Source organism: Pseudonaja textilis, chromosome Z (assembly GCF_049901715.1).
Source record: "Pseudonaja textilis isolate UNSWEBS1 chromosome Z, rPseTex1.2, whole genome shotgun sequence".
NCBI lineage: Eukaryota > Metazoa > Chordata > Lepidosauria > Squamata > Elapidae > Pseudonaja > Pseudonaja textilis.
Window position 1 is genome coordinate 84,447,471 of NC_142008.1, and position 14,046 is coordinate 84,461,516.

The 14,046-nt window shown below is 40.5% G+C and overlaps 1 protein-coding gene across 2 annotated transcripts in view; it reads right to left on the reverse strand.

Annotated features, from left to right (window-relative positions):
- The window catches only part of MAP3K3 (mitogen-activated protein kinase kinase kinase 3), a 56,791-nt gene extending 43,055 nt beyond the window's left edge, over positions 1-13,736 (reverse strand). Inside the window, exon 1 of one of the 2 annotated variants that reach the window (XM_026717265.2) lies at positions 13,405-13,736. In XM_026717265.2, the coding sequence (XP_026573050.1) occupies positions 13,405-13,408 (4 nt within the window). In that variant the 5' untranslated portion in view covers positions 13,409-13,736. The remainder of the gene's footprint in view (positions 1-13,404) is intronic. The other variant, XM_087917335.1, reaches the window with a different exon arrangement.
- Between the last annotated feature and the right edge of the window lie 310 nt (positions 13,737-14,046).

The following is a 14,046-nucleotide window of genomic DNA, read 5'->3' on the forward strand; positions in this document are numbered from 1 at the left end:
AAACATCTTGGTTGTTTTAAGAAGAAGAAGAGGGGGAAAAAAGAAGAAGAAGAAAAAGTTTATAATGGCTTTATCTGTTGATGAACTAAGAAAGGAATATGGAAAAATAAAGAAAGAAGGCAAGGACTCTTTGGGAGATGTCTTTCACTTTTTAGAAATGGCGCTTGCTACTTATCAGCAAATACAACAACAGATGGAGGAAGCAGAAGAAGAAGAAGCCATCTTTAATGAATCAAAAAGTTTGATTAAGAAAGAAAAGAGAAAGAGAGGAAGGAAAATGAAGGACTTAAGATCTAAAAAAACACCCAAGAAAGAGAAAAATAAGATGCAAAATCAATACAATGTCAGAAAGCAAAAGAAAAGAGGAATACAACAGAGAGGGGAAGCTAAAAAGGCGGAGGTTGGGGAGGGGGTAAAAAGGCCAGGTGGGATAAGAAAGGAAGGGAAAAGGGGGAAAAAAGTCACAAAGGTATGAAACAAGATGGGAAAAAGCAAATTGTTTTTAGGGATAAAGGGTAATGTATAATTTTTTTTTAAAAAGGATTCTGCAAAAGTACACAAGATAGTATTGTAGTACTTGTATTAGAAATAGAAAATTAGAATTTTATAAGATCTAATAAAATATTAAAATATTAAAATGCTTAATAATGATAGATTTTAAGATTTAATAAAATATTAAAGGGAATGTTTAAAATATTTAGTTCAATTATAGAGTTTAATTGGCTATTGTGTTAATGTTATTATAAACTTATTATTGCAGCATTTGCCTTTGAAATAGACAATTGGAATATTACAAGATTTAATAAATTAAAATATTAAAATGTTTAAGATTTAATGATAGATTTTAACATTTAATATTATTGAGAATGTGTAAAATGCTTAAGACTTAATGATAGAGCTTAATTTGTTATTGTTTTAATATTATTATAATCTTATTTATTTATTTTTTTCTTTTTCTTACTTTTTTAGTTTAAAATGTAGTATTTAAAATGTATTTAAAAATTAGAATGGTAATTATGTATTTAATTACTTTATAGATATACTATTTTCTTTTTTTCTTAAAATTTAGCAGGTAGAATGTACTAAGCAGAATCAGATTGGGAACTAGGTGTTATTTTAAATGTTAACTTAGGGGAACGATAGAAAGGCATCATACTTTGATTAGTGATTCCAGGAGAAATCTTTTTTTTATTAAAGAGAATGAGATAAATGGATAATTGGAAAAGAATGGACAAAAGATACAAGTATAATGATTTAAAATAAGATGAAATAAATAAAATAGAATTAAGAAGAGTGAAAAGCGGGGAGAAGTTATATAGAAGATATAGAATGGTAAATAAGATAGGTAATGGTATATAAGATGAGCATGAATTTAATTGAAGTCCGTATAATGAGAGGTAATCTGGGGCCAAGCCACTTTCTAAAAAGAAGTTTTATGTTTTTGTGTTTTGTGTGTTTATGTTTGATTGAGAATTAATAAAACCTTGGAGGAATGTCAGAATAATTGTAAACAAGTCAGATGGAAATATAAATATGATGACTATAAAATAGATAAATATAGAAAAGAAATGTAATTGAATAAGAGTAAAGAGAAATAATGAGAAATTTGCTAAAAGATATTTATGTGTCCATATGGAAATGGGATAAATTAGAATTATGCTGTATAAAATAATGTTTTATTTGCCCTGTAAAAATTTACAATGGAGAGGTTTTATGTTTTCAATGTTTAATGTTTTGTTTGTCTTTAAAACTAATAAAATTTGTTTCAAAAAAAATCAAAAAAAACCCAGATGTTTCTCTGCCCATAACCCCAACCATAGAGCCTCTCTCATGAGGGCTTTGGACCTCGTCCCCCCTTGCTGGTTGACATGCACCTTTGTGGCCATGTTGTCCGTAAGGACTAGAACATGAGAGCTGGTCACCGATTGCCTGGTAATGCTTGAGAGCCAGAAAAATGGCTCTGATCTCTAGCCAATTTATGGGAAGGGTCTGCTCTGATCTGGACCAAACACCTTGAGCTATCTGGCCCTGCATATGGAAACCCCAACCCAGGAGGCTGGCATCGGTGGTTATCACTAGCCTGTCTGGGTCCCTGAACAGGAGTCCCCTCTAGATTGACAGGGAATGCCACCATTTGAGAGATCTCTGGATTTGTGGCGGAAGCGGGATCTTTATGGATGAGTAGCTGGTTCCTGCTCATTGGTAGGGAAGTAGGAACCACTGGAGGGATCGGGAGAGGAGCCGAGCCCACGGGACGATGCCAATACAGGAGACCATCTTCCCCAGAAGTTTGGACAGCAGCGACAGGGGGACAGTTTGATGTTGCTGGATCTGGCTGATGATCTCTGCAAGGCTCTTTCCATGAGCTGGGGACAGGAAAACCTGGCATGACGTGGTATTGATGACTGCTCCCAAGTGTTGTAATTTGATTGTGGGAGAGAGCTGGCTCTTTTTGGTGTTGATGGAAAATCCGTGGCTCTGGAGATATGACAGGGTAATTTGCAGATCTCGATGTGCCGCATGGATGGAAGAGGACAGAATCAAAATGTCGTCCAAGTAGCATTGGATCCTCACTGGAATAGAATGCAGAGATGCCATCAATGCTGCCAGGACCTTTGTGAAGACCTTTGGAGCTGATGAGAGGCCGAAGGGAAGTGCTCGATACTGGTAATGGGTATTCTGATAACAGAAATGGAGAAACTGGTGATGATGAGGCCAAATTGGGATGTGGAGGTAAGCCTCAGTGAGATCAATGGAAGAGAGGAGATCGCCCTCCCGAATGCTCTCTAAAATAGAATGCAGAGTCTGCATTTTAAATCGTCCGTATTTTACAAATTGGTTGAGAAATTTTAGATCAAGTATGGCTTGCCACCCCCCCGAGGCTTTGGGAATGATGAAAAGGCGAGAGTAAAGCCCATGTCCCCGTTGAGAGGGGGGAACAGGTTGAATAGCCCTGATTTCAAGAAGGTGCTGAATGGCCTGATTCATGAGGGCTTGCCTTGAAATGTCCCAAGGGACAGGACAGATCAAAAAAAATTGGGGGGTGGGGGGTGGCGTTAGGAAGTCCAATTGTAACCCTGACCTAATAGCACCCAGGCGTCCATCATTGACTCCTCCCATTTGGAGGCAAAGAAGGCTAGGCGACTTCTGATGGATGGGGAGAACGAGGGATTACTTAGAGCGACGGAAGGAACGATCCCCTCCCCCCGAAAGGGTCATTTACTAGTAGAAGGTTGTTGCCTGCCAGATGCTTCCGCCTGTTGGTCTTGGCATTGAGAGTACGGCCTCTGAGAGCAGGGGAAGCAAGATGAGGCCTCCGCTCGGAAGGCAGGAGGGCGATAAGGAGCAGGGCGATAGTCGGCTTTCTTCCCAGAGGAAGAGAGAATTTTACGTTTATCTCTGGTTTTGATGAGATAACGTTCCAGAGCATCGCCAAAAAGCTTATCGCCTGTGAATGGAACTGAAGCCAGCTTCCATTTTCGGCATGACTCCGCCTGCCAATTTTGGAGCCATAATAGTCTTCTTGCTGCTACAGAAGATGCCATGGCCTTGGATGCAAATTTGGTGGAATTGAGAGTGGCATCCGCTGCTGTGATAACTTATTAAGGTCTTGGTGAGACCGAAGATCAGAAGCAGGCAATCTATTCTGGAGTTGGCGCAGCCACCGTATGGATGCCCTCATGAAAAAGGATGCTGCTGTTGAAGCCCGAACAGCTCAAGCAGCGCCCTGGTGATTGCGCTTGAGGGTCTGTTTGGAACGTTTATCATCCGGTTTCAGGATATCTTCTGGCTCCGTGGGAGTGCCAGAAGATGAGAACGAGGCCAGAACTGGAATGTCAACAGAAGGCACTGCCAGGAATTTGTCCAGGGCTGCGCTGACATTGTAGAAACACTTATCCAGAGAAGATGGGCAAGGACCTGCTGAAGGGGAAGCGCACTGTTCCTTGACCATGTCCAGGAACAAAATGGGAAAAGGCAAAACCTCTGCATGCACTACAGGCTTGGAGAAGAGCGAATCCCCTTGGCTAGAGGGATTTCCTTGTGGCTCGGGAGCCATTTCCTCTGGCGACAGCTTGGCAGTGACCAAGGCCTTGCTGAGTACTGTCCTGAAGAGAGTAGGTTTGAAGACCAATGCAGAGGATGTCTGCTCTGGGCAAGAATCCTCTTCCTCTGAAAGATTTTGGTCAAAAATCTCACACTCTGAACGAGAGGAGTTAACTGTGTTCAGATGGTGAAGGCCTTCCTTCCTCATCAACCTCCTCCCATTCTGGTAGAGAAGAATGGACCCCGAGGTCCCGGGGCCTGTGTAAATCAGGGTGATGAGGCAAGGAACCTATAGATTGAGAAGGGAGAAGGGCTTGAACCCTTTCCAGAGGTCGAAGAATTTGCTTGAAGCCTTCAGCCAATCCCTGCCTAATGGCCAATGAGACAACATCTTGTATATCCCCTGGTCTATGCTCAAAGGTAGAGGCAGAAGGTCGAAGGTCCGCTGCTGTGGAAGTGAAGGTGGCTTCAGGCCTAGATTGAGGAGAAGTTTGAGGCCTGGAGGGAGGGGGAGGAGCATAGGGCCCAGAAGCCTGTCGGAAATAAGGCCCAGATATGCTTAGATCCTGAGGATCTGATTCTACTGCAAGAGCCTCAGGAGACCAAGATGGAGGATGGAAAGGCTCATAGATAACTTCTCCCCTGGGAGGACTTGGCTGGGGCCCACGAATATCACCTGAAACATGCTGTAGTTACACTCCCTTCTGTTGAATAGTTCTGTTGAACTGCCTCTCTAGGGCTGCATGTCTGCGCTTCTCTGCCCTCAGCTCAGCCTGAGTTGCCTACTTAGGGGCTAGAGCCTTAGCTCTGATTTTAGCAGCCACCTTCCTCTGGAATGATTGGGTGTGTTGCCTATGTCTTTTTTTCTTACTGGGCTTAAGGGACTGTTCCACTGGGGGGGGGAAGCTCTGCCTGAGCCTTATCTTGCTCCTTTTGTAGAATAAAGGCTCTTCCCCTTAGGGTATAAAATGGCCCCCGGGCTTACAAAATGGCCACTCATCTCGTGGTGGAAGGCTTCAATCCAAGATGGCCACTGACTAGAAGAAACAGGCTCTGAGATCGAAGAATCACTTCTTAGGCTATACAGAGCCCCCAGCGAAGTCAGCAAGGGAAAAACACAGCATCCAGCCACACAATCAGCTGGCTTGTGCTCTTATCGGTTTGTCAATTGTTTTTACGATTGCTCCAAACTGCAGGCGTGGGGGAGGTCTACAGATGCTGCCCAGCTTGCCTGCACAGAGCTCTGGTAATGCTGCTCCCAACGTTGCAGGAGAGAGAGCCCTGCTCTCCTGGAAGAGCAGCTGCCCAGATCCCTGGGAGCTGCTTTAAGCGAAGAAAAAAGTATTGAAGATCGCTGGTGATTGCTATCTAACAGAATGCTTTCAGAGACACAGCTACTGACTGAAAGGAGCTGAGTCAAAAGCTGGGGTCTCTCCCGGGGGCTGGCTTTTATATCTTAGTACAGACTCAGTTAAATGATGTCATAGGAAGGAGTCAACCCATCCTGGGCTCTCAATGCAGCATGGAGGAGAAGGATTATTTGAAAATGGGAGACAAATAGTGCATGTCAACACTTTTGTGTACTGAATCCAAAAGCAGATATACATTTTATTCACCGAATAAAGCCTTTCGCTGTTAGCTCTGTGTCTGCCTCATATCTACCGCCGCTCTACAACATATTTAATGTCGATTATTTATAGATAACCATAATTATGGATTTCATCTATTGATATATTTATTGTACAACTTTATATGTGCAGGTATGTAATAAATAAATATAAGCTTTATGTGTTTTTGTTTCTGTTTTTAGCTTTCTTTTTTCTTTGCTTTTTGGATTTAATTAAAAAAGAAAAAAAATCCTAGATAGCATATAGGAACATGTCCTCTTTTACACAGGTTTTCACAGACTTGCTGCTATGAAAACAAAAAATGATGAAAATAATAATATGAGCAGTTAAATAAAAACTGATATAAGTTATATAGAATTCATAGGCAGTCAGATGCTGCTGCATGGCCAAATCATTCTACGCTACATTTTCTTTCCAATTCTTAGAGAGAAAGGGCAAATGTTGATATCCCTTATTTGAGAATCATTGGTAGTGGTTCATATGTTGGAGTAAAGGCAGGAGGACATAGGCTGAAGTCTACCTTGGCCATGGAAGCTCACTGGAAGCTATGGAAGCTCACTACCTTGGGAAGCCCAAATTATCAAAAAAGTAATAGATAAAATTAGGGAAATCAGACAGATCCAAAAACCGGTAGGTACTTTTGGAATAAAAGGGAAGATCCTGCTATTTTTTATTGCAATAGTAAAAACAACTTTGGTTAAATAGTTTCCAAGTATCAATTAGGTTTAATTTAGGAAGAGATACCATCTAAATCTGCAATGAGGCTCAATTAAAATACAAAGCCACTGAATACATAAAAGTATGCCACAGTTCTTTTGCTAACATTTAGATTCAATGCTTGGCATACAATCACATTCAAATCAGGGGTGGGATCCGACAGGGTTAACTACCAGTTTGGTCATTTACAAGGTTCGGTGATTTATGATGTGCTTCCCTGTACCCTGCCTGGCACGCGCTTGTAAATCGTCATCAGCATGCTGCGTGCAGAGAAGCACCTTTCCAAAAGCCTTTTTTTCCTGCTTTTTTAACTGCAGTTGTGCCTCGCACGGCAGCTGAAGTTGAAAAAAATCAGGAAATAAAGGTCAGGTAAAAAACATCAGCAGACACAGAACCGGTTCTATGTCTGCTGCTCTTTAGAGATACCGGTTCTACAGAGGTGGACAGAACCGGTAGAAACCCACCCGATTCAAATATTTATTGAATAATAAATATTTTCTCCTAGTACAAATATAAAGTGCATATTTATCAGCAGAATTCTTGTGGTTAGAGTAAAAGGCCAGATTGAAAGATACATAGTTGCAAACGTATATCAGTTCAGAAGTAATCCTATGCAACTTTCAAGAAAGTATTTATATAACTATGTTTAGGATTGAAGAGTAAATCTCAAATTACAGATGGTCCTTGCTTAAGAGGGATGGTGCAGTGGTTCAAGGGTTAAGACACTGGGCTTGTTGGCTTGAAAGACGGCAGCCCAGATTCAAAAACCAAGTGCCACATGAGCTCCCATCCTTGTCCCAGCTCCTGCCAACCTAGCAGTTCAAAAGCATGCAAATGCACTTTGATGTGAAGGTAACAGTGCTCTGTGACTTCATGCTGGCTATATGACTGTGAAAATGTCTTCCAACAGCGCTGACTCAATGGCCTTGAAATGGAGATGAGCACAGCCCTCTGTAGTTGGTAATGACTAGCAGAGTAAAATCCACAGGAACATCCTTTATTTTTTTACCTTGGTTAACAACAACTCCTTCAATGAATATTCAAACTTAAGACAGCACTGAACAAGTTGTAGTTACAACTGGCCATCATGCTTATGTTTGCAGGTGGAATAGCTGAATGTATTAGCTGCATCAATCAATAGCTAGCAGCAATTAAGGAACATGCATAGCATGTTTGAAAGGAACTGAACTCTTAAAAAATATTATAGGCCAATTAATTTTAGTGTCTTTTGCAAGTATATTGTTTATATTTATATTCAGTATTTTTGTTGTGACCAGTCAAATCTCTCTGATCAGTGATCAAAGAATTTGAAACAGCTGAAAGAATAAAGGATAGCAATATATTCTATAGTTAGAAACCTCAACTGAGAAGATCTGCTTTTTATCCCATGTACTCTGCACTTCACATATAGCAGAATCTTAAGAACTTCATTCTCTCTAGTCTAATAAAAGGGGCAGAATAATTTTAGATAAGATACTGTCTCACATGGAAAACATGATTAAAAAGCAAAGATCACACCACAGAAGAAAAGTCTTGCTTCAGGAAAGTAAGCGTAGTTTCTATAAAATAAATTCTAAGTTATTAAATTTTTCTTTGACTACATCAATTACTATGAGGAAAAACGTAGCAGACTTGATGCAGCATACAATATTGCAGTCTGATTTTTAAAGACCTTTGAAAAAATACTTCATCAAATATTCCTAAATAAACTTAGAATGAGTTAATAACTGATTAAATGACTGTAGAAAAAAAATATAAAATTATGCATAAAGTGGGGAAAATTTATTTTGAATTTAAAACAAATAGCTCCATTAAATATTTATCTGAACAGTCTGAATTGCTTTTACAAGAGAAAACTGAAATTGTTTAAAGTGCTGTTTCCTTAAAACACAATGGGAACCTGTGCTAAATATCTCTTGTTTTCATTCCAAGATCAAAAGTATAGAAAGGATAGTATGTATATTTTCCATCTAATTTATGGAAAAAATATCTGGGAAGATTTTTTAAAATGCATTTCAAAAACAAAACAAAAGCTACCTGTTACAAAAGAAGATGTAACTATGTAACCCACTCATGTGGGGTCTCCAATTTCTATAGCAAATAATTTTAAAATTGTAGGTAAGTTACATTCTGGATAGGCAACCCAGGTAGGTAGTTGCAATCAATGCTCTGTTCGCCTAGAAAAAGTAGCAGAGTTCACAATGGCTTTTCAGCCCTGAACAATAATGCTTATAAAACATAACTTTGTTCTAGCGCTTTGTGCTATCACCTCATCTACTCTAAGTAAAAGCAGCAAGAACACTATCCATTCTTGCTAATGAAATGGCTAGACTGAAAAAGATTAAGCAATCACCAGCCCTGATACTAATAAAAGGGGATTGATTCAAAAGGGGATTGATAAGGTTAAATGATGCAAACTGGAAATAAATTCACCACAACTTTACAAACGGAATGTGTACAGGCATTGATTATGAGATAAGTGGATTCCTAGCTCTAAGAAAATGTTAATTCGATAGTAAAGGCAAAGGCAAAAAACAAAAACAAAACAAAACCCAAAGCCACTGCAAATGATTCCACAGTTGTTGAAATTTATTTTTTTCTCATGAATCTACACTCAGTACTCCATAATGACAAAGTGAAAACAAAATTTTAGAAATGTCTGTAAATTTATTAAATAGAAAAAAATGGAAATATCACATTGGCAAAGGTATTCAGACTCCTTGCAACAACACTTGAAATTTAGCTCAGGTGCTTCCCAGTTCTCTTGATCATTGCTGACAGGTTTCTATACCTTGGAGTCTACTTACGGTAAATTAAACTGATTGGATGTGATTTGGAAAGGCACACCCTCTTTGTAGATGGCATCACAGCTGACAATGCATACTATGAGTGTAGCATAGCAAAGTCATTATACCAAAGGAACTGTCTGCAGAGCTCATAGGATTATTGCAAGGCGCAGATCTGGGGAAGGCTACAATAAAATTTCTACTGCACTGAAGGTTCCTAAAGAGCACAGTGCCTCCATGACTCTCAAATGGAAGAAGTTCGGTATGACCTGGACTCTTCCAAGAGTTGGTCGCCTGATCAAACGGAGCAATCGGGGGAGAAAGGCTTTAGTAAAAAAGGTGATCAAGAACCCGATGGTCACTCTGACTGAGCTCTAGAATCCTATATGGAGACGGGACAGAGTTTCCAGAAGCACAACTATCACAGCAGCTCTCCACCAACCTGGGCTTTATGGCAGAGTAGCTAGATCAGGAGTGTCAAACTCGATTTCATTAAGGGCTGCATCAGGGTTGTGTTTGACCTCAGGGGGCTGGGTGGGCATGATCGGGATTGGTGTGGCCAGCTTGACATCACTTGTGTCAGGGACACCTGTGGTGGCCTGGGGTTTTGGCTGCGACGGCCTCCTGCAGCTCTCTGCCAGCAAAAATGGAACTTGGAAGGGCCATGTGTGGCCCTCTCAAGCTCCATTTTAGCTAGCAGAGGCACCATGAGCTAGTCCATCGCTGTTTCCAGGATGGTCCCATGGGGCTAGATCCAGCCCACGGGCCTTGAGTTTGACACCCCTGGGCTAAATGGAAGCCTCTCCTCAGATGAACACATGAATTTGCATGGAATTTGCAAAAAAGCATCTGAAGTATTCTCAGACTGTAAGGAACAAAGTTCTCTGGTCTGATGAAATCAAGACCGAAATATTTGGCCACAATTCTAAACCAATCACCGCTCATCACATGCCTAATGCCATCCGAACAATGAAGCATGGTGGTGGCAGCATCATTCTGTGGGAGTGTTTTTCAGCAGCAGGGATTGGGAGACTAGTCAGGGTTGAGGGAAAGCAGAATGGAGCAAAGTACAGGGATATCGATGAAAACCTGTTCCACAGTGCTCAGTATCTCAGAAAGTTCATTTTCCAACATGGCAAATATCCTAAGCATACAGTCAAGACAACATAGGAGCGGCTTAAGGACAAGTCTGAATGTCCTCAGATGGCCAAGCCAGAGTCTTGACTTTGAATCCTATTGAACATCTCTGGAAGGATCTGAAAATGGCTTTATACTGACAGTAGCCATTCAATCTGGCTGAGCTTGAGAATTTGCAAGGAAAAATGGCAGAAAATCCCCCAATTCAGCAGTGGAAAACTTGTTGCATTGTACTGAAAAAGACTCAGGGCTATATTTGTTGCCAAAGGTGCTTCAACAAAGTACTGAGTGAAGGATCTGAATACTTATGCCAATGGAATATTTCAGTTTATTTTTTTAAATAAATCTCCAGAATTTCTAAAATTCTGTTTTCACTTTGTCATTATGGGGTACTGAGCATAGATGAATGAGAAAAAAAATGAATTTCAACAACTGCGGAAACTGTAAGCTGCAGCATACCAAAATTGACAAAAGTAAAGGGGATATGAGTACTTTCTGAATGTACTGTATGTGTGTGCATGTATGTGTATGTGTATGTATGTATGTATGTATGTATGTATGTATGTATGTATGTATGTATGTATATATATATGGCATTCAGCTTTGTTCGGGTATTTTCCCACGTCATTGTAGTTGTGCTTTTAAAGTTGTAGGCTACAACTTTAAAAGCACAACTACAATGACGTGAAAATACATCCGAACAAAGCTGAATGCCATACATGTAATACCCGAAAACTTAAGAAAACATACACACACACACACGTGTAAATATATACAGAGAGAGAGAAAGAAAGAGAGTAAGTGAATGAGTGAGTTTTGGCTGTTTAAAGATCACTATGTGGAAGGAGGTGGTGTACAAAGAACACACAAAGTCATTCTGGGTCTGAAGTCACATCTGTATAAACTAAATAATTTCCCTTTTTTATTTAGAAAGGATAACTAGGTGAAGAATAATATAAAATTAGTCAGGATGTGGAGAATGTCATTACTTCATGAGATTTCATCCAATTTATTTTTAGTTAATATAGGGAAATTATAAATGCTATCACAGGTGTGCCAGAAATGCCTTAGCAACCACTGATGTCTGCCTTCATTTGGTCATTGCACATTTCAGTAATAAAACAGATCCCCATCAAAGAAAAATTATAAACTGTTTTTTTTAACCACAGAATGTGAAAACAAGCACAACTGCTCTTCTGCAAACTGAAGCATCCATATCCCAGTACCCATGTATAGAGTGAAATAGGGCAGATGATGATGATGATGATGATGATGATGATGATGATGATGATTATTATTTTGTTGCTGTTGTTATTATCATTATCATTATCATCATTAAACTTTACAGAAGACATTGTTGAAAAAGCACTGCACAATCTAAAACCATCTCTATCTATTGGACCGGACAGAATATGTGCCTACTTCTTAAAAAAGCTATCCACTGCTATAGCCGAACCTCAAAGCATAATCTTTGAAAAATCTTTCAGGACCAGCTCCTTGCCAAAACTATGGTCACAAGCCACAGCCATCCTCATCTTCAAAAAGGGAGACCCCAGCCTAATTGAAAATTACAGACCAATCTCTCTATGCTGCATCACCTGTAAAGTCATGGAATCAATTATTAACCAATCCATTATCCTCCACTTAGAGACAAACAACCTACTCTCTAATAAACAATTTGGTTTCAGAAAAAAACTATCCTGTAGTCTGCAACTCTTACACTGCAAAAACATATGGACTACACAACTCAATCAGGGCAAAGCAATAGACACAATCTACATAGACTTCTGTAAAGCCTTTGATTCAGTGGTACACGACAAACTACTCCTAAAACTAAAATCTTATGGTATCTCTGGACACCTACATAACTGGATAGAAGCATTCCTGTCAAACAGACAACAAAAATTGGGAGTGTCCTATCAAATTCTGTACCTGTCAACAGTGGTGTCCCTAAGGCAGTGTTCTAGGACCAACTCTCTTCATACTCTACATAAATGACCTCTGTGATCATATTAAGAGCAATTGCGTTCTCTTCACTGATGATGTAAGCTATTCAACATCACAAACAATACTACTACCCTCCCAAAAGACCTTGACTATGTATCAAAATGGTCAATCAAATGGCAACTTCAAATCTCAACAAATAAATGCTCTGCCTTACATATTGGCAGGAAAAGTCAGAAAATAAAATACAAGCTAAATAATCAAGACCTTGTTGAGGATCCAAACTCTGTCAAGGACCTTGGAGTACTCATCTCAAATGACCTAAGTGCTAGAGCCCACTGTAACTACATAGCCAAAAAGGCATTAAGAGTTGTTAACTTAATCCTACATAGCTTTTTCTCTGGTAACATCACACTACTAACTAGAGCATAAAAAACATTTGTTAGACCTATACTTGAATACAGCTCATCAATCTGGAACCCATATCATGTATCTGATATTAACACAATTGAGAAAGTCCAGAAATATTTCACAAGAAGAGTCCTCTACTCGTTGCGGAATACCTTATGCCACCAGACTTGAAACTCTAGACCTAGAAAACCTAGAACTATGCCACCTCCGGTCCAATCTAAATATAGTATATAAAATCATACATTGCAATGACTTACCTGTCAATGAATACTTCAGCTTCAACCATAACAACACAAGAGCAAACAATAGATACAAACTCAAGGTTAATTGCACCAAACTTGATTGCAGGAAGTACAACTTCAGCAACAAAGTGGTCAATGTCTGGAATACTCTACCTGACTCTGTGGTTTCTTCCCCAAACCCCCCAAAACTTTAACCTTAGACTGTCTACTACTGACCTCACCCCCTTCCTAAGAGGTCTGTAGGGGACGTGCATAAGCGCTTCAATCGTGCCTACCGTCCCCGTCCTCTTGTTTTTTATTTTTCTTATAAGTATCTCATGTATTCAAAATTATATTTATTCTTATACCTATGTATTTTGTAAGTGATTGACAAATCAAATAAATACTAAAAAGGCCAAACCATTAGCAACTGTCTCCTCTTTCGACGTCAACACCCAGCTTTTATCTAGCAGGGTTGAACAGACTCTCCGCCAAGATCGGTCAGCTCTCCCTTACCCATTTTGGCGGTCGGGGCGGCGGGGCGGGGAGAGGTGCACCGGTCACTCGGCTCTCCTCCCTTCTTCTCCGGCTCCGCTCCTCTTCCTTCCGCCCTCACAGCAGCCACCTCCGCCGCCGCCGCCGCTTTCTCCTCATACCAAAGCTTTTGCCCAGGTACCCGCTTCAGCCACCTCCTTCCCAAGGCCCGAAACAAGCGACTCCTCCTCCGTTCGCCTTCCGTCGATGTATCCTACTTCTTCCTTCAGCGACAGAAACGCGCTGAAATTCTATGCAAGTCTCTTGCGCCCACGCACGCGCAGTTCCTTCGGTGGACACTTAAAAAGGATTCTACCCTCGCGGCGCAAAAGCACGCGTGCGCATTCTCAAAAAACAGGCGGGGCTACTAATTTTTTTCAGCTGCCAATTACTGTACCAGGGAGCGAGAGAGGGGTTGTTCTGTCTGTCAATCGTGGCGTGATGGACTTCTGTAGGTAGTCATCCGGACCTGCGGAAAACTCTTTTTGGAAGGAGTGTCTGTGGAGATTCTCGGTCACTTTGGGATGACTATCCAATGGTGCGGCAGTATGAACGAATTTCCAGAAACTTGCAGACTACAAGAACCTATCCTTCCGTTCCTCCCACCATCCAGTCACAGCTGAT